This window comes from Benincasa hispida, chromosome 11, assembly GCF_009727055.1.
Source record: "Benincasa hispida cultivar B227 chromosome 11, ASM972705v1, whole genome shotgun sequence".
NCBI lineage: Eukaryota > Viridiplantae > Streptophyta > Magnoliopsida > Cucurbitales > Cucurbitaceae > Benincasa > Benincasa hispida.
Window position 1 is genome coordinate 20185019 of NC_052359.1, and position 20514 is coordinate 20205532.

The 20514-nt window shown below is 32.8% G+C and overlaps 1 protein-coding gene across 1 annotated transcript; it reads right to left on the reverse strand.

The window, feature by feature from the left end:
- Positions 1-16918: 16918 nt before the first annotated feature.
- Positions 16919-18606, reverse strand: LOC120092127 (NAC domain-containing protein JA2-like). The gene is made up of 3 exons (XM_039050340.1): positions 18314-18606; positions 17949-18217; positions 16919-17854 (listed from the first exon to the last, which is right to left on the reverse strand). Exons 1-3 carry the CDS (start codon positions 18477-18479, stop codon positions 17393-17395), a joined length of 897 nt encoding a protein of 298 aa, XP_038906268.1. The 5' UTR covers positions 18480-18606; the 3' UTR covers positions 16919-17392.
- Between the last annotated feature and the right edge of the window lie 1908 nt (positions 18607-20514).

A 20514-nucleotide genomic window follows, 5' to 3' on the forward strand; every position in this document is an offset into this window, starting at 1 on the left:
TGTGTTTAAATTTTGAGCAACAGGGTTATGAAACTTTGAGCACCGTCTGGGTGTGTTTCAATAATTAGTGAAGAGTTGTCCGCATATCGGGATTCCCAATAGCATTCTGATGGAGAACTTTTTACAATGGCTTAGATCAATCAACGCAAGCAATTGCCGATGCCTCCGCAGCAGCTGACTCAAACCTACCATTTTGAGGATTCGTCTGATTTGGGAGCTAGAAACTCAGCTACACAAGATGGAATTCACTCCTTCCCCAAGGCAGGGGCAAGTAGATAGATAACTCCCTTAAGGGCTGATTTCAGGGCTTGAACGATGTGGCACCACGCACCTTCTCATGGCCCGAGAGGTGTTCACACATAGTAGGACTATGTTGTATTGTTCATGAAAAAGATCAGTGGTACTTAAGGAGGAAGATGTAATTACAGGGGCAAAATGGTAAATTGGTCTATTGTAATTACGAGCATCTGTGAAGGGTCATCGTACTGATGATTGGTTATATCCAATGGACATAGAAATATATCTATCGCAAGAAGAGTTCAACTGTCGATCTTTAGTGGAATGTCTAGCAGTTAACGGATGGTGGATATCGTGACTAAAGAGTTTAATCAGCTATTCACGTACCGTTGGAGCTTCGAGCTATAGGTTCATAAGGTCCCCTTGTAGCTTAGATATAAGTTGAGAGTCAGTTTTTGGGTCAATTTGAAATGTTCAAATTGACAAGAGGGAGTTCGATTATATATGATATAATTGAACGAGTTAATTAAATATGATATAATTAACTTTATGGATGAGATACATTAATTTGGAGGAAATTGGATATAAATATGATTTATATCTAGTAGAGGAAAAAAGTATTATAATTAATATTTTATATTAATTTATAAGTTATGAATATGATAAGATCATATTAATTAGACGATTATAAAGGAAATGGGAAGACGCTCTTTGTTTAAAATAACGAATGAGTGCATCATAAATAACAGACGGTATATTGATCTCGGTGTGTGCGGGTATTGTGAAAAAGATTGTGTCATCGTTTAAAAAATCGGTGCCTATACAATAGGACTGCACGATCGCTTATATACACGATATTCCTAAGCAATTGCATACCAATTACACTGTCGCGCGCTATTATCTAAACGATCGTTTACTTTTTTACTAAGCGATTGTTTAGCTCCCTGTATTTACTAAACGATCGTATAGACGATCACTTAGTTTTTCCGACGCGATCGTAACTAAACGATCGTTTTAGACAATCGCTCACCTTTTTCCTACACGATCGTATAGACGATCATTTACCTTTTCCTACACGATCGTATGAACGATAGCTTATTTTTACTACACGATCGTATACTTTACCTAAACGATCAAGCATATTGTCTATGCGATAGAGGACCACATCTCCCACTTGCTTGATCATTGTGTACGGTCGTTATTCCTCCTTCCCTCTACCAAATCTAAACAAAGCCCACACTTTGAATTCTCACTCCAAGAATACTGAGGGCTCTAAGTGGTGTTGTCTTCTCCGATTCCTTCTGTCCGAGTGGTGACTGTTCGAGATAGACGTTTGGGCTTCAGACTCGAGAAATATTCATCTGGTATGATTTCTTGATCCCTTTAGCATTATAAAAGTATGTTTGAATGTATATGCAATAATTCTGTCACAATGAATTGGAAAGATCCGCTTCCCCTCGTAGGTACTCTTTGTCATGTGAGATTTCTGAGTATAATGTGTATGCAAAACATGTTCAGACACTACCAACCATGGGTCTACAAATCCTTTTTATCAAGCTCTTTTTATTAAATGGCAAGATGATAAGAAAATCCTTAATGTGTAAAAAGAAAGAATTGAGACTTTGATGGCTGATAATCACAGACTTATGCCTACTATTGTAGATTTGAAGGGTGAACTTTCTCAAATTAGAGTTGAGAATGATTCAATGTGCAAAAATGTCAGAATGTTGAACAATAGTATTTAGTCTCTAGAGAAAATCTTGACTAAAGAAAAGACAATCGGTGATAATTTTGAGCTAGATTTTTCGTATGACAAAGCTAACATAATAAGTAGTCTCATTTTGAAAGGAAGCAAAAGATTAAGTTTGTTAGAGTTCAAAATCCAGAGTCCTATAGGTTTAAGGGTATTTTCTCTAGCAATTCACAATTGGAAGTCAATGGACCTTACATACCAAAATGGATTTATCATTATTGTGGAAGAGTGAGGCATAAATGACCATTCTGCTATCAGTTGTTGTAAACTTTTCACAAAACCTCAATCTCCAAAAAGGGTCCTCACTTCTCAGGAAATACCTTTCAAAGAAACTAAAAAATGAAACAAGTTTGGAGAGTGAAGAATGCTCAGAATAAATGTAATATTATACTAACGTCTCTTAGATCATCTGCCAAGTTAGATTGGTACTCTGTTAGTGGCAACTCTCAACACATGATTGGTGAAAAGAACTATTTGTCAAATCTAAAGCCCGTTAGCTCGGGAAAGGTCACACCTTCAAATCTGACAATGTCCTTAATAACATTGTCTAATGAGTGCTCTGGCCTCTGAAAGGGTCTTATTAACAAGGGTTTCTCCTGTAGTTGCATCAATGGTACTTTATCATTAGACAAGCCCTTAATAGAAGTATTGTATCAGAAGTACATCAGAGATCTAATGATGTGGAAAGCTACCATGAAGGCGCTTGAAGCACTCTCAATACTCGTACAGGGTATCCTCTTCAAACTGGGTAATGTCATAAATCTCTTTCCTGATTCTTGCAACTATTTAGGTAGGAAAGAATTTCTCCAAAAACTACTTCTTCATCTCAACAAGGATCATTGATCCAGCAATAAGATAATAAAGTCAACCCTTAGCTTAAGCCATCAGATTCATCTGCACCTCCATACCACCATGGGATCTCATACCATCGCTTACAATATGGAACTTCTTTAAGTGTTTGTGTGGTTCTCTCCTGTCAAACCATATAGAATAGGTAGTAAGTGAATTAATCAAGACTTAAGCTTGAAGGTACCTATAGTCTCAAGATAGATAATGCTGAAGAGTTGCTGAGTAAGGTCTCAAGGTACGCTCTTCAGGCTGCGCCATTATCTCTTGTTCAAACTCCTCTTCCTAATGCTCTTCTTTAAATGTGCCTTCTACACGAATTTTTCTTTCAATAGCTCTACGTTCTTTAACTTCTCTTCTTCATCTCCATTCCTCCTTACCATTTCTGCAAAATATAACAAAGAATTTCGATCCTGGGAGGATCGAGTCATACAAAGAAAGAAAATTCAAGAACAAACAAAGAACCAAAAACCCTTCAAAAGAGAATACTTGGCTCCCTGGCAATGAAGCTAATTTTGCCGGAGCGTATTTCGTCGCCAAATCCAAACCAAATAATTTAACCGTATCCACTTAACTAATATAGTAGTGGTTGCACAGGACGAACACAGGGAGCCCTCGAATTTTTTCAGTCCCAAGGTAACCAAAGAAGGAGGTTTGTGAAATTATTTTGTTTCAAATAAAATTAAATGCATAAAATAAAATAAAGTGTTGAAATTCAATTTGAGAAAGCCTAGCTTGGGTTGTTTCGGAATTCTCCTATTCAATGTATTTGATCATAGAATTCTCATTACTAAAGTCTAGTAATTTTTTATACCTAACCAAATTAATTGGAATAACCAATTAATTTGACCTAATCAACTAATTGGCCCAATTCAAATCGATGAACAGCATGCAAAATTAAGTTGGCCTAATCGCATTAAGATCTAGGGAAAAGACTAGTTGAACATCTAACAGGAACAACCTTAATTAAACTTTCGTTGATTCAATTCCAAGTTGGTTAGAACAATACTCATCTAAATTGATTCGCAAGCTAACCTATCAATTGCTTCAAGATGATTGTCACGACATATATGTCAAACAAAAGTAAGAATTATAAAATTACGTCCAATAATATAATCCTAATCATTCAAGAACACAACTAAATTTTACAATTACAATAAACTAATTTGAAAACTCACAAATACATCGAAATAGGTTTAAAAAAAATCCTAAACCCAAAAGCTAGAAATGATTACCTTAGCTCATAGTGTTTATGGTAAATGCCAAGCAATTGTTTTGATACATCCTCAAACCAATAACATAAGAAAATTGGAGAAAATCAATGTAGAAGTCGGCTGAAATCAAATCTCCTCTCTTCTCACCTAATTCGGCAAAAGAAGATATTTGTAAAACTGGCGCAGCGTTGCAATGTTGAGGGTTACTCTGCAACACTCCAATCAAAGCGTAGACCTTAAGCGTAAAAGCAGTGTTGCAATGCTACATCGATTTGGGCAGACACGTGCACACTCGATGATTCTTGTCAATCTCCGTAGTTCAACGCTCTCTTCAATGTCAACTACTACCTTGTAGCGTAATGATACATCGTAAAGGAGGCGTTGCAACGCTGCTAGCGATGCATTCAAGCTATCTTTGAGCATAATGCTATACTCGGTAGAGGGTTGCAATGCTCTCTTCAGAGGCATTTTGGTAATTTATATCCTTTGAAGTCCAGATTGTTCCAAATTAACCCCTAATGGCTCAAAATACTCAATTCTACCTCCTAGACACTCAAAACCTATAAAATAGTCAAATAAACACATAAAGTTCAAGAACAAACTCGAATTAAGCAGAGCAAGATAACATATTTTTTATGCTGTCAATTGTCTTAGAAAAATTCAGAAACAACTAGTCTTTTGAGATACGATATTTGAAACACCACTAAGTTATTCCTTTTTTTAGTGTATGCTTACACTAGATCACACTAAATTATATTCTTATCATTCATTCACATTTGGTCAATCAGGCATCCACCAATTAATCAATCATTGGAAGAAGAAAACTATCTTTGGGACAAGTCTTATTCAAATAAGTGAAATTGATACACATTCACTGCTTTCCATTTACTTTTTTAACTTATACCACATTAGAGAGCCATTCAAAACAATTAACTTTTCTAATCAAATCTCCACAACCTTTGGCACCAACTGTAAGAGTGTATTAACATGCAGCGAAAGTGGATCAATAAGCATTTAAATTTACTAATTTGGCAAAAACTAAAGCATGTTCATCTAAAATAAGAGGGTTTGTGATCATACCTTTGTAGAACTCTTCAAGAACTCGATCAACAGTAGTAGTCTTCTCCAAAGAACACCGTGAACCACCTCAAGATCTTCCCCACTATTCTCTTGGAGCTTTAGAATGAGGTATGGGACTCAAGAACAGCTTGAAGTAACAGAAAACCAGAGAAAAGCTCACTGCACCAGCACGCTTGAAGAACTCTTCTTCAGCCCAAAATTTTCTCTAAAATTTTTATTGAATGAATGCCTCAAAATCACTTCATTCTTCTTTATTTATTGCATGTAAACATGCAAAGAAGAAAACTGCATGAGTTGCAGCTCATGCTTGGAGTAAATGAAGAGAAAGGTAATGGTATTTGTGTGAGCATGTAAAAGATGGGTAATGGAAAAACTTGATTTTCCATTTTGTGCATGATTTTCAACTTTTCAATTTTCTATTTATCAAAACCGATTTCATAATCAATTTTGATTTTAAAACTGAAAATTTTATTAATTTTATAGAATTAATTTTTAAATAATACTAATTAATTTAATATCAAATATTAAATTAATTTTGCACAAATCCATCTTAATATATTTAAATCATATTTAAATATAAATTCTCCTATTATGTCTAATTCTAATTTGAACGTTTCAAATTAACTTATCAAGCTACTCTAAAGCTTATCCATTTACGAGCTAGTAGGGGGACCTTGCAGACCTACAGATCATAGGCTCCAATGATCCAAGATTAATCGGTTAAACTCATTAGACCGATCTAACCCCCATTCGTTAACTAATGGGTCACTTCACTATAGCCCAAGTTGAACTCCCCTCACTGTAGATATATTATGTTCACTTTATATAACCATAATCAGTAAGCCGATCCTTCACAGGTTGTTCGTAATCACAGCTGGGTCAAGATAACCGTTTTACCCCTATGAATACATCTTATTCCTTAAGTTCCCATTGACTCTTTAATGAACAAGTTAGATTCATAACACCTATGAATCAAGTCCTTTCTCTATCATGAGAAGGTGGGGCCTCAATTGTTCAAGACCTGGAAGCAGTACATGCTATTACAACCTATCTGCTAACCCTAAATCGGGTAGGAGTGAATTTCATCTTGCAGGGCTATGTCCCCAGCTATTCATCCGGTCTTATCCCCAAAATGGGAGGCTTATTGAGCAGTGCTGTTGGATTTCTCTCACCGTTTGCAGATCAAATGATAATCCCGAACAAGTAGGAGTTCATAGCTAGCTCAAGATTAAGATCGAGTTAACCTAGGTTATTTAATAAATGAAATAGTCAGTTTTAACAGTAAACGGTTGTTATAAAGAAAAGTGACTATTTTCGTGGTCCAGTCTATATGCAAACTCATTGCATAGGATGCCCTCACTCACATGTCTCTACATGAATGATCTGTAGATCACATCGTTTGTAGCACTTTACAGCTATTTGTAACAACTACAGATGGGTCGCATCCAATAATGTTAATAGGATGAGATACCCAATTTCATCCATATACTTATTAGACCATTTAGGCTATATATTGTTAACTTGATCCTGTTTATGTCACTACATAAAGTTACAGTATTCAGACTATAGTCATGGACATGTTTATTGGATTTTCATAATAGAATGAAAAATCAACAATTTATTATTAATGATAAATATAATGTTTAACACGAACTACAAGTTCTACGACATTCCCAACACGAACTTAAGATGAATGCCTAGTTTTTCTAGGTCATGGCGAGTTTGCAATCCATCCTTTGTCTTGTCAGGAATATCGAGCATGGTACCCATCAAATTCATACATATATTCTTCTCAATGTGCATAATATCTAAACAATGTCAAACGTGAAGCTCCTTCCAATATTCAAGTTCAAACAATATAAACTTCTTCTTCCAACAATTGCGTAAAAAACATTGATTTCTTTTCTTCGAATGACAATCGTTAAAAGAACCATTATTCACGGACATTTTCAAAAATACTTAATCCAAACAAAGGTTGTGCAACAATTCGAAGTTTTTTTTTTTTCAATTATTGATGCTTTCTTTTGTTTTCTAAACTAATGATCAAGTGGCAAAAAATTTCTATGTCTAATATATCAAGATCATCAACTTGGTTGGCTATAATCTTGTTTTATTCTTGGTTAAATGCTCGTTGCTTTTGTTTTACGAGTTTGCAATCTCCGTTCACATTCAATCGATGTTTCATTATGCTAAGATCAATTCTTGACACATCTTCATATGACTAAGCACACATAAGCATTTTTCCTCAGGAAACTAACTTTTTTCTCTGTTCAACCCTAGTGTGGTTTCGATATTGACTTGTCCTCTTCTCATATGTGAGAAGGATAGATTCCAACTCTTCTCTTGATTGCATTTTTTGGTTAGCCACAATTCCTTCCTCGAGTTGTTCTTTAGTCAGAGTTTTTAAATCAGCTGCAACCTTAGCCTCAACCATAAAAGGATGGTTGGCCTCGGCCTCTGCAACCATGGGATAGTCAACCTCTTCCTCGGCTACTGATAACACACAAGCGCATGCCTTAAATTATAATATAGTTACAATGGTCAAAACTGAGTATTGTGCGTACAGAATCGAATCAGATTGATAATCTTTTAACTATTCAAAAATCTTTTTAATTTCGTTTAGGGACCGGCTCGAGATGTAAATTAAACTAAGTTAATCTAAGAAAGAAATAAAAATGATTGAATATGATGTTTATCAACAAGAGATGTTTTAGAGAAGAGAGTTCATCAAAAGCATTATTAATCACAATTTCTTTCACTCTTGAACCAATTAATACAACACCTAGATTTACAAGTCTTTTGTCTGAATTATCCCTCTCAAGATCAATCTTTTATTTCACCTAATTACTAATTACTAATCTCTTCAAACTAGATAATTAAGCAAAGCATTGAGACTCTTCATCAACAACATTTATCATTAACTAACTACTCTCGTGTTTTCAAATGATAGTCTAGCATGTATGGTCTAATCTAAAGCGTACTCTTTCAAGCAAGATTAAAATCATAGAATCATTCAAATATTGATCAAACGTTCAAAGGAATTAAGAACGGCCACACTAGAAAGCGTAAACGAGAATTTACATTCAAGAAGCAAACTGTTTAATAAATAAGCCAAAGAATTCATCTACCCCTAAATTATGAGAAACTCAGCTTCACATGGCTTGCATAGATAGAACATAGAAAGAATACAAAAATACAGAAAAGAATCCAAGATGAAAAAGGGAAAGAAAGAATTATCTGGCATTCCAATCTCATTTCCGTGATGGAATAGACCCTCCAATTCTCTCGATCGACTTCGACACCAAGGAACCTCTGTATTCTGCACAGAACTCTCTCTCTTGGATTCAAACGCTCCCAAAACGTTTTCTCGAAAGTGGAGGAAAGAAACTCTAAAACTAATATTTTAGATGAATAGAGAATGAAAAAAAATGAAGAAAACGATTGGCCATTTGCCTAAAATAGCCACTCAAATCAGCAGGTTTTAAAGCAGCAGGACAACACCACCATGTGGCTTTGATGCCTCTTTTTGCCCTAGTTCATCACGTTTCATCAACTTTGACCCTTTTTCTTTCCTTAGGTTAAACTTTGACCTAATTATAGAGGTATTTTCATAATTTTAATCTCAAAATCGCACATTCTGATCCAAATGCTCGATTCTTACAAGTTAAACGTAAAACTGCATCAACGAACACAAATTAACAATAAAACTAATGAAATTAAAAGCCAAAAAATGTACTTTTTGAGTGCATTTTAGATTCCAAAGTATGGTAGACCTCTCCCTCAGTTACAATGGGATGCTCGAATTTTACCTTGGCCATTGAAAGATGGTCGACCTCTATCTCGGCTACCAAGGAATGGTCAACCTCTTCCTCAACTACCAAGAGATGATCGACCTCAGCCTCTAATACCAAGGGATGGTCGACCTTGGTCTTCGCCTCCAAGGGATGGTCAACCTTGACCTCAGCCATCTTTATTTTTTGCCTCACCACAATTCACCCTCACTTTGAGTTTGTCTCTTACATGGTTTCTAACTATAGTTGGTAAATTTTTTCTATCTTCTTCTTAAGAGCTACTCTCTATGGTGAGAGCTACTCTCTGCTTTAATCCTTCGAATTTTCTCTCGACTCTTTCTCTCTCACAATGAGATAAAGTGAGTTTAGAATAGAAACCAACCTTCAAATCAACTCTCTAACTTTCGGGGTCTTTCTTCCTATTGGAATTGTCTCATTTTGTTTCTTCATCTTCCTTCGAATCTCGATACAATCTTGAATTTTTTTACTATGTGGCAATACTTTTCCTCATAGATGACGTTAATTATTGATGGCAAAATCTGCACTCATAGGTCGAAGGGACATTTGGGTCGGTTGGCCCAATTCCTTTTTTTCTAGACTTCCTTAGAATCGTGTTCTGGTTTTATTCTCCGTGTTATTTTCTTTTTTGTGTTTTCTGCTAAGGTTCAAAAGTACCTATAACAAAGAACAATAGAAAATATGCGAGAAAATATGAGTTAACAAGATTTGTTGATTCAAGGACTTCTCTTGTGGCGACTCTAACTTTTCATAATTTCAAAACTCTACAATTGCCATTTTTTGGCTGTTTTTCCTCTTATTCTTCTCTCTCTTGGAATATCTCGCTCCAAAAAATATGACTGCAAATAAATCAATCTTAATCATTCAATGCTCGAATTGGTCAAAAATCGCAAAGGTTTTCTTCAAAAGTTATGGAAATTCTTCATCATTTGGAAGATTCAGAAACTCTTTGATAGCTCTCTAAATGAGCTATCTTTTTCGACTAAATCGTGCAAGTTCCTATGAATTTAATATTTATTTTAGTTCTTAGATAGGTTATTGAGCATAAGAGAAATCGGGATATTTTGGATGCAATTTGGGCTTAAATAGAGGAATTGGCAAGAATTGGAAGCAAAATGGTGGAATCGTGCAATAGGAGGGCCTTAAGCACTGTAGCGCTATCCTGCAATGCTACAATGCTCCATCAGTTCCTTTAAATACCATCTTCATTTTAGGGCAAAATTATGCAAAGGATTGAGAGGGAGGCGCCCATTCCAAACTATGGGCCTTTTCCTAAATTCTTCATCTTCTACTTAGTTTTAGGTTGTTTTCCTTTAAGTTGAAACATGGCTCAATGTTTGCGAGCCCTGATTTCAACTTATGTAATCTTGATTAGCCTTGTTTAGTATATGGATTTGTAAGAATCCAATCTCTATTTATATAAAGATTATGCTTCATACACACATATATATGTGTATATATATATCCTTCTGTTGTTTATTTTTATCTCTAGATTGAATTCTTAGTATTTGAATGGTTAGAATTGACAATTCAAATCGTTAAGCATGCTGATCGCTAGAAATTTAACATGTAATCCGTAAATATGTGTTAGTTGTCAAGTAGCTAAAGTCATCTCATGGGTATATGGTTTGTTTTCACGACCTTTTTGGAAAAATCAAGATTACCAAAAGAAATTGAATAATTTTCAATTCTTCTTATTTAATGCCAAAAAATGTCGTCAAAGTCAGCTGATTCCAGTTTTTTTCTTCAACCTCACGCACGGCCAAAGTTATCTCCACACAAATCAATCAAATACAAAATCAATTAAATACCAAATCAAACACCGATGAATGTTAACATCCCTTGAATTGTAGGTGCCACAGTAGAGATCACAAATTACCGATTAATTTCTGCTCCGATACCATGTAAAAATAGAGGAAGAAGTAGGTTTTTCTTATTAATCAAAAGTTAACTAAGACATACACACTAATGAGATTTATATAGATAGGACAGATAAAAAAAAAAGTAAAAAATTGATCTACCCTAATAAATAATAAACAATAATATATGTTAGCACTCAACATGTAATCGGTAATTGTTATGTATTAGTTGCCAAGTAGCTAAAGTCATCTCATGGGCATATGGTTTGTTTTCACAGTATTTCCGAAAACATCATATAGTTTTCTTGAATGACTTAAGGATAAAGAACAATTGATTAACAAATCGGCGTTTTTGTTGGCTAAACATCATGGCTTAGCTCTAGAACTTAATGCATCTGTTTAATTAGTCTTAGCATGATTTTCATGCTTCGTTAATGCACACATAGATTAATTAGGATGCAAATCTTAATTGATAGTTTAGGATGCTTAATGTCGACTTTTTCGCTTAAGTAAGTCATGTAATCAAGATTGATTGAGTAATACCCTAGGACCATGAATATGAATGGGGGATTCTATTTCTATAAGCTAAACCATCTTGTCATTTTACACTTTAAAAGAATAATCGCTTTTCTTCTTAGCTCGTTTATCTTTCAATTCTCAAATACACACATAAACAGTCTCCTCCCCCATTAACTGCTTTAGCTAAAAGTGGACTTTGAGAAACTAATCTTCACGCTTCCCTATGATAGTGGTCTTGACAACCTTCCATCGAACGCTCTTCATTGAATAGAGTTCAAAGATACAAATGTTGACATCGATCACACGCCATTAATCAGAATCAATGAAATAAGGATATGTCACACACCACCTTTAATCTTCTGATAAATGATAAAGATTTTTGTGGTATCATTTTTCGTTTCTAACTGTATGATAGACCAACAACCTTTTCATAATTTTTGGGGCATTATAAAGTTGACAATGTAAATGAAACAAATACGATGTGTACACAAATGATGTTAACGTCGTCAAAAAATAGTGTCAATAATGTTGTTAACAATCACAATATCAAAGAAATGATGGAAGAGTAGTGTTTTGCCTTTTGGGTACGAGGTTAGAGTTTACGTTACAAATTTCAAAGAAATAAATTTAGTCCCATTAAAAACACATAAATTTAAATTAATTTAAGTTTAAAAGAATATGGAAAAAAAACAAATTTAAAGTCGGTTTGGAATAACTTTTCAAATACTTAAACTTATATAGAAAAAAAGGGGATAAATATTGCTTATTGTTTCTTTTATAGCGTATTAAGTGCAACAAAAAAAATAAATCAAAACTGTGTGTATCATATTTAATCCCATAGATCAGTTTTAATTTCTAAAAGAAATTTTTGTCTGTCTTTTGTGTTTCTTCAAAAATAAAAATCAACACATGAATTTGCTCTCTCGTCACACGAGGGTATGTGTCTTTCTCTAGATAATATGTCAAAGTTAATCTCTTCTATTAATACCCATTGTTGATGTTAAAATTTAAACAAAAAAACTGTACCTAACCTTTACATGACACCAACAGAGAATTTATTTCAAGAGGAGAAGAATATGACTTACAAAACATAAAACTTGCATATTAGTATGGTTTTTCTCACACACTCCGATGCAAATCAATGAGAAAGAGTGTAAAATCAGAGAGTTTGAAAGTAGGATTGAAGTTACCTCATATAAAGCTATAATGATGTATTTATAGAGTTTAAAAGTAGAAAAAGTGTACAAAGCCATTAATTTGGGCATGTGTACATTCCTCTATGTGCTTAGGACACTATCTTTGGCCTAAATCTTGTTATTTTCTTGAACTTGTTGCTTCTATCTTTATTTTATGTTGATTAGTGAGCATACCAAGATAGTTTTAGTGAGCATACTAAGATAGAGTTAATGAATAGAAAAATACTTGTCAACGCCGATGAGTTAAAATTTGTGTAAGTTAGGAAACTAAATAGTCAATGTTCAAATTTTAATTAAGATCTAAATTTTAGAGGATGTTTGGAATGACTTTTAAAGTGTTTAAAAACATTATTTTTATAATATGTAGGATGAAGAGATCGAACTTCTAATCTCGAAATTGTTATTACATTTTTTATATTAGCTGAATTATGCTCTTGTTATAGCTCAAAATCACTTTTCTACACAATTGAGAGGTTATTTTAGATAGATCTTCTTGGGATGATTTACAAAATAATAATTTAAGAAACGCTTATTTTAATTTATATATTGGAAAGATAGTGACACACTGACACTAGCATTAGTTGGGATAAAAAAAAAAAAAAAAAGGTATATTGGAAAAGTAAAAGTGTTGCAAAAGAAAGAAAATAAGAATAAGTCTACTTTCCAATAATGATTTTCCATTTTAACAAATATCCTTGCAGCCTTTAAGCCTCTATCAATTGAAACTTGTGTGATTGAGGTTTGCTTTTTGGCTAGTGATGCAACCATTTCAACCCTTATTTGAAGATGCCAAAGAATCCAATTCTCACAACCAAGCATTTCCATTTTATCCATATACCCTACAAATTCTTTTTTTAATATATATAATCATAACATAATTTAAAATTCATATAAATCCAAAAAAAAACAGATAATACCCTTTTATTCACAACCAACCAACCATATTCAAAATTTGAAAGTTATTATAAGGATAATACAATTTATTATAATGTCAAAACTAACATTTTTTTAAATACTAAAGTCCTAATTGGAAATTAAGCTTTTTATTTTTAAAAAAAAAAATTCTACACATTTTTAAAATTTTAAAAACACAAAAATGAATCTAAAACCCGATTTTTAGAAAGTTAAATAAAGAAAGTCTTAGAAATAAAATTTCAAAACTAAGAAGTCTCTATCTTATAAAGTATAAGTCAATAATTAATAAAGGAAGAACAAAATAAAATGACCATTTTGAATAATTACATCAACTTTTGTTTGGTCTTCTATTAAGACCAAATCAATTATCACAGAAAAGGTGAGAAAGAGAAAGCATGTTTATCTCTTGTATGCTCTTTGTTCTCACCATAAACTAAAACTTCAAAAGAAAAACCAAAGGAATCTAATAAGCTTTTCTCTATTAAAAATAATAATAATAATAGTGATATATTAACAGTGTGATGCCTATTTTATTTTTAGTGCTTTGAAGATAAGGTGTTTATTAAAGATACATTTGTATTATTTTAGAGATATTTTCAATTCTTTGCTAAATTTTATAAATTAACAAAATAAATTAATATTTAATTTGATCATATATTTTTTTGATTTAAAAAACTAATTCAAATAAAAAAAATTATTAAGGATAAGGTTGAAAGTATATATATGACGGTTGAGCAATGATTAAAATATTGATGTTGATATCGATATCGAGATCTTTATTTTATGCCTATATCGACGGATATTTCTATAAGTCATGAAATTATAAAAATTTATTTAGATTAATAATTAAGTTGTTTTACTCCAAAATTAAGTTTTGGATATTGTTATTAACCATCATATTCATTAAGGTTGTTTATGGGTTGGGTTAGATTGGGTTGAAAGATTTTTTAACCTAACCTGTTCGGATTGTAAATTTTTTCAACCCAAATAACCCTTATTAAAAAATGAACCAAACTCAACTCATGGTTGGTTCAAGTTAATCGGGTCATTTATTTAAAATTTTGTTCTAAAAAGAAGCAAAGCATAAATATGTAAAAATCTAATTTAATTATTTTCCTATATTGAATTAAGATTAACAACTCAATTTCAATATATATAGTGAAAATTTTCTTTCTATAGTTCTAAAAGTTGTTAAAGAATAAATTATTCAAAAAATATTGGAATTAAATAAAATTAAAATTGATATATGTATAAATAATTGTGTTATAAGTAATAAAAAATATATATTTTAATGTTAATAATAAATTCGGGTTGGTTCAAGTTGGTTTGAGTTATATTAGGTGAACCTATGAACCAACCCAACCCATAAAATTTTCATTTATTTGAACCTAACCCAATCTAAATGAGTTAATAACCCAACCTAAACTTTTGGGTTGAGTTGATCGATTATTTCAGGTCATCGGGTTTTTTGAACACCCCTAATATTCATATTGAACTAAATATATGACACCTTTTAATTTTTACAAGTATTTACAAAAAATGTTGGAGATATCTGTTATTAAACAAATGTTAGAGATATCCATGATTATTTAATATTCATATCGAACCATGTGATATATGGATCTTGATGTATATATCAACATATCCACAAATATGTTCATCCTTGTTGGGTTAGTAACTTATAGAACAATAATAAAATATGTGAGACCATATGCTAGTTTGTTTGAGTTATGTGTATCGAGTTTAATTAGTACTAAAATTAGAAAAGTTAATCTCAAAATTAGGTTAATTATGTTCTAAAAAGATTATGCTAATTGTAATATAAAAACTACTTTTTATTGAAAATTTTCAGATGATCAATTAAATAAAAAGAAAATACTTTAATGGCTATAATAAAATCGAAAATTTTAAATAACTTCCTTTTGACTTAAAAATATATATAAAAGAACGAATAATTGGGGGCACAAGAAAGAAAATCCACTAATTCAAGTAATGGAGAAAAACCGAAGCAATAACTTGCACGGTTAAAACAAGAGCGGCTGCCCCAACACGTGGCCCAATCAAAACCAAGTATGAAAAGTCAAGTTTGACCACACGTGGAGGCTTTTGTGATGGTCGGCATGACGAGTGGTTTTATTTTTCTTGTTATTTTTATTATGTAAAGAATTAAATTTTCGCACGTGGGACTTTGTTGGGGACACGTGGAGCTTTTCTGTTTGGTCCCCGAGAAAAGTGGACGTAGAAGTTTCACTTAGAAAACACTTTTATTTATTACTGTGCTAGTTCTTATCTTTTTTTCTTTGAAGAAAGAAAAAAATTCACATCTTTTTATTAGTGACTGTCACATTCTGCCACGTGTACCGTCTTTGGCCGTTGATTCTTCTGAGTTTGGTTATCCTAGTTTTTGTGCTTTATGAACAAATAATATTTCTATGGAATGTTATTATATATGAAATTAGTATTATCAAGGTTGAAAGATTCGCTTAAGAAAAACCTCAACATAATTTAATTGGTTAATGAATTATAACTTTGAAAAACTTTGGATATTTATTCAAGTATTACTTACATTCAAATAACCATTCAATTTAGAGTGAAGATTAAAATATTCCGTTTAAAATATTATTTTAATTTATTTACCTTCAATTTTATTTTATTTTAATTTTTTAAGGTAATTTCAATAAAACTCATAATAGTTTCACTCTTACTTTGAACGATAAACTTTAGAAATTATTATTATTTAACTAGTTTCAATAGAAACTTGAAAGTAGATAAACTAAATTTAATGTATTTTAAATAGTACATGTGGTCAAAGTACATGGATTAAAATACTATTTAAACTAAATTTTTTTAATACAATAAATATGAAAATAGAGGATTGAGTCTATAACCTGACTTTGACAACTAAACATACGTTTTAGTCAAGTGAAAGTGAGTCGATTTTGATTTAATTAAATAGGTCATATCTTAGCATAATTAAGTTGAAAATAAATTAAGGAGTCAAACCATGAATTAGCCAGTATCATTAATTATTGATAATATTTGATTTTATTATGAATTATTATGTTTATATTAATAATTGAGTTGGATCAAAATATATGTCAATACCACTAAGTTAAAACTCATTTTGATTCTATAAAATAAATTATTTTAATTGCATAAGAATGCAATTAAATTAATTCATACTTAATTATTAACATAACCATAATCCATATATTCTCCACCACCGACACTAAATAAAATCACTAACTTGACTTAATTAAGTAAACTATACATAATTTGATAATTACTAAATAAACAAACCATTATTTCCCAAACATTATCAATATTTTGTCACTTTAGATTGCATTTTTTTACTTCACATTTAAAACCCAACTATCATTCCGTTTTGAAATGCCATCATTTTATTTTCTTCATAAACCAAAAGTCAAGTTCGATGATATTTAACCATCAATTTCTTACCACCTAATTGACAATAACAATTGCAGAGGAGTTTTTTTTACCTTTTTCTTTCCTCTCCAAAATATGAATAACAAGCAAATCAAAATAGTACAAACCAAGTCCATCACAAAAACTCATCATAATTTAATCATAATCATAAAATAAGGATGAGCATAAAAAAATAATAATAATTCCCAAAACACTAACACACTAACTATTTAATGAAGTTTCAATCCTAAATAATAATTTGCACAAAGGTATTAATTTGGGTGTTTCATTTTTCAGTCTAATGTCTAATAGGATGGGACATTGAACTTGTTAGAGAATAAAGGTTTATAGGCAGCAAAGCAGAGTATGCTCTGTTTCTCTCTTTTGTGCTCTGTTTTTCGCTTTTCCGTTCAAAAAAGAAAGCAAACTTTTCCTTTTGCTTCCATTTTCAGAATCCAATTCCCCAAAGTCAAGTCTATTCGAATCCCAATTCTATTTACACTCTCTTCGCAAAATCCAAATGCCATTTGCAATCATCTCATTGGCTGAATCTGAACAAGCCGCCGCCGTCGTGTTGCTGCGTCGAGTATTGGAACGCCGGCGGCGGTGGGTAATCCACTTGGCAAAATGGCGATGTAATCGAAGGAACGTAGACATCGGCGATGGTGTTGTTGTTGTTGTAATTGAACGTTCCGGAGTGGTCGACGGGAGCGAGTTCCGGCACTGAGTAGAGCCTAGCCAGACTCGCCCAATCGGAATTTACAGAGTCTGCCGGAATTTCAAAGTGGAATTTGTTCATAATGTCGTTTTGTTGTAATGTTGTTTTTGGGTACGCGAAGAAATCGTCGCCCATTTCCGGTAAGGACTCGATGACTTCGTCGATGTGAGAAGACGACGACGGCGAAGAACCATTGCTGTATTCTTTACTTGAAATACTCCCCGTCGGCTTCTGACAACTCGAATTCTTCTTATAAATCCGACATAAAACCCAATCATCCAGCTGAAAATTTGGAAAAAAAACCATTAATACAAAATAAAAAATTACAAAACCCAAAATGTTGGTTTGAAAAATTGAAATCTGTTGTCAATTGTACCTTGGAGCTTCCTGTTTTCCTGGAGGAGGATATAAGGCGATACTCGTGCATAATCCAATTCGTTTTTGTTCCCTTCGGAGCTTTTCCCACATAGAAAACCAGAGCCTTTTTAATCCCCACGTTCTTCCCCTCCGACGAGATTATTTTGTCCGTACCGGTCGCCTTCCAGTAACCCGAACCGGCAACCCGATTCGGTCTAGACCCGTTTGGATATTTCCGATCTCTTGGGCTGAAAAAGTACCATTCTTTCTCCCCGAATAAAGCTTTCCCTGCAAATCACAATTTCTCTTAGTTTTACATATAAAAAGTAGAAGGGATTTTGGGTTTGGGTTTGGGTTCGGTTCGGTTTGGTTTTCGAATCTTACCAGGTAAAACCCATGGATCGAATTTATACAAGTCAATCTCAGCGATGAGCTGCAAGCTGAAATGGTGGCCAGCGACTTTCCGGCAAAGATACTGAACTAAAAGCTCTTCGTCGGTCGGAAAAAATCTAAACCCCGGCGGTAAGCTAAGCTGCGTCAGCGGGTCCATTGAAAACAGGAGAGACGAAAATTAGGATTTTCTTTGTTTTGTTTTTTTTGCTTCTCGGAAAAGAATTAAACTCTTTTTTTATTTCCTATCTTTTCTTTTCCTTTTTTTTTCCAGAAACGAGAGAAGGAAAGGGGTATTTATATAGTGTGGCGCCTACATAAGATAAGTACGGTCGTCCTTGTCGGACTGTTGGATTAGCGGGCCCACATGTGACGATCACCGGTGAGAACTAGCCACGTGGAAGTCCGAGTTTATCTAATTTATATAGGGGTCCAAGCTTCCGGTGCATGAACGTTGAACCGTCACGAAGTGAGTCATTGAGATGGAAGGACACGTGTCGAGATCTCCATCCATCTTCTAGAACTGGGTAGGGTTTCTCCTACTTTTTTTAAGAATGATAAAAATGAGATTCGAATTTTTGTAAAGAGCAAAGGGGAATTTTCTTTTTCTGCATTTTAAATTATGGGATTTTATGAGAAACACGTCGACAGTCGAGTCACGACAAAATTGGGACACGTGGTGTGGTCGTGAGAGGCACAGAGTGTATTGAAGTTAGGCTTTGGAATTTAAACAAAAGCCAAAAGAAAAAAGAAAGAAAAGGAAAAGAAAAAGAAAGTGTGAGAGTGAAAGTAACGGCAAAAAGCTTTCACAATTTTTGCACTCATTGTATACGAGGGGATACAAACGTAAAATTCATTCCCACACATTTTTTTCACACACAAAATCATATGGACTATCCAAAATTTCTTCGCCATTTTAAATTCTAATTTTCGTCCAAAATTTTAATAAATTTTTAATTAAAAAGATAGTTTAGAAAACATTTATGAAAAATCGTCAGTAATGTTACTTCTTTACAAGAATATATAGATGTATTCCGAAAATAAAGTGCAAATTTTAGAAATAGTTTTTTTATAAGCAAACCTAAAATGTGTAATCATATTTCTCTAATTAATAATGTCTTTTTGTTGGATAATTTACTTATTTTTATTTTATTTCTTTTCTTTAGTTCTAAAAGTTTACGGTAGAAACGTAGAGTTTGCAGTGTGTCGTTAAGGTTTTCTATTTTAATCCTTTCTTGCTTATATATAGTGAAGAGAAGTTTTACACAACTTTACATAGCTTTATTTTTTTTCATAAAAGATTTATTCAAAAAGTTTAGAGCCTACAAGTTAATGAAAATTTATAAAAGGTGTAACTGTACACAAGCTATTTTAAAGAATGTATCTTCGAAGTGAAATCTTAAATAACTTAATGTAAGTAGGAGCATAGCTCTACAACATCCTATTTTACTGTTTAATATTTTTACATTTTCTAAGTTGTCATCTCCAATTCCCTAGAGTCATATATAGTGCCACATTCAATGGACTTATATTTTGTAATTAGTCGATTGTGCTAATTCTTGATTTTATTGACTAATCATATTAAAAAGGGAAATCTCTTGGTTCTTTCTTTCTACTTTTTACTCCTAATATGGTGTTGATAAAGAGTAATTAAAACGCAAGTTTTTGTAGACAAAACAAAAAGTTTAGAAACAATGGATCATAAATTAGATGAATGCATGTGTATATATATATATACGTGCCAATACATGAATGGTAAAGTTGACAGAAGATTTGGAAGGGAGGGGGCTAAATGTCAAAGGAATTTTGAAGTTGATCTAAATAAAAAGACAATTATGTGATTGGTGCAGTTGTGGGAGTTAGGTGAACGTGAAGGATTTTAGTGTTACAGACAAAAGGGAAGAAATCATTTAATTAAAAATTAACCCCAATTAATTTGTTGTTTTTTGGATCCAGGAATGAGGATATTGCGTATGCATTAGAGGGAGGGACGTGATGGGAATTTTTAAAACGTATGCTGGGTCAAATTGGCACGTGGATAGCCCGTGGGGACATTGCGGACGACTTGTCGTTTTGTCGTCAGGGTAAAGCTTTCTTCTTTTGTGAACGTCGCTCTGAGTCCGACGCTTGGGTTGTTCTTCCCCATATTTTATTTGCTTCTATTCAAATAACCCTTTTTTTCCTTAATTTAATTA

What these genes read in the sequence shown, in the direction of transcription:
- LOC120092127 (XM_039050340.1), bottom strand. Translation starts at nt 18,479, where the DNA reads ATGGACCCGCTGACGCAGCTTAGCTTACCGCCGGGGTTTAGATTTTTT. An exon ending in CGATCCATGGGTTTTACCTG is followed by an intron (nt 18,218 to 18,313) that starts GTAAGATTCGAA and finishes TGTGATTTGCAG; the next exon opens with GGAAAGCTTTATTCGGGGAG. An exon ending in GGAAAACAGGAAGCTCCAAG is followed by an intron (nt 17,855 to 17,948) that starts GTACAATTGACA and finishes CCAAATTTTCAG; the next exon opens with CTGGATGATTGGGTTTTATG.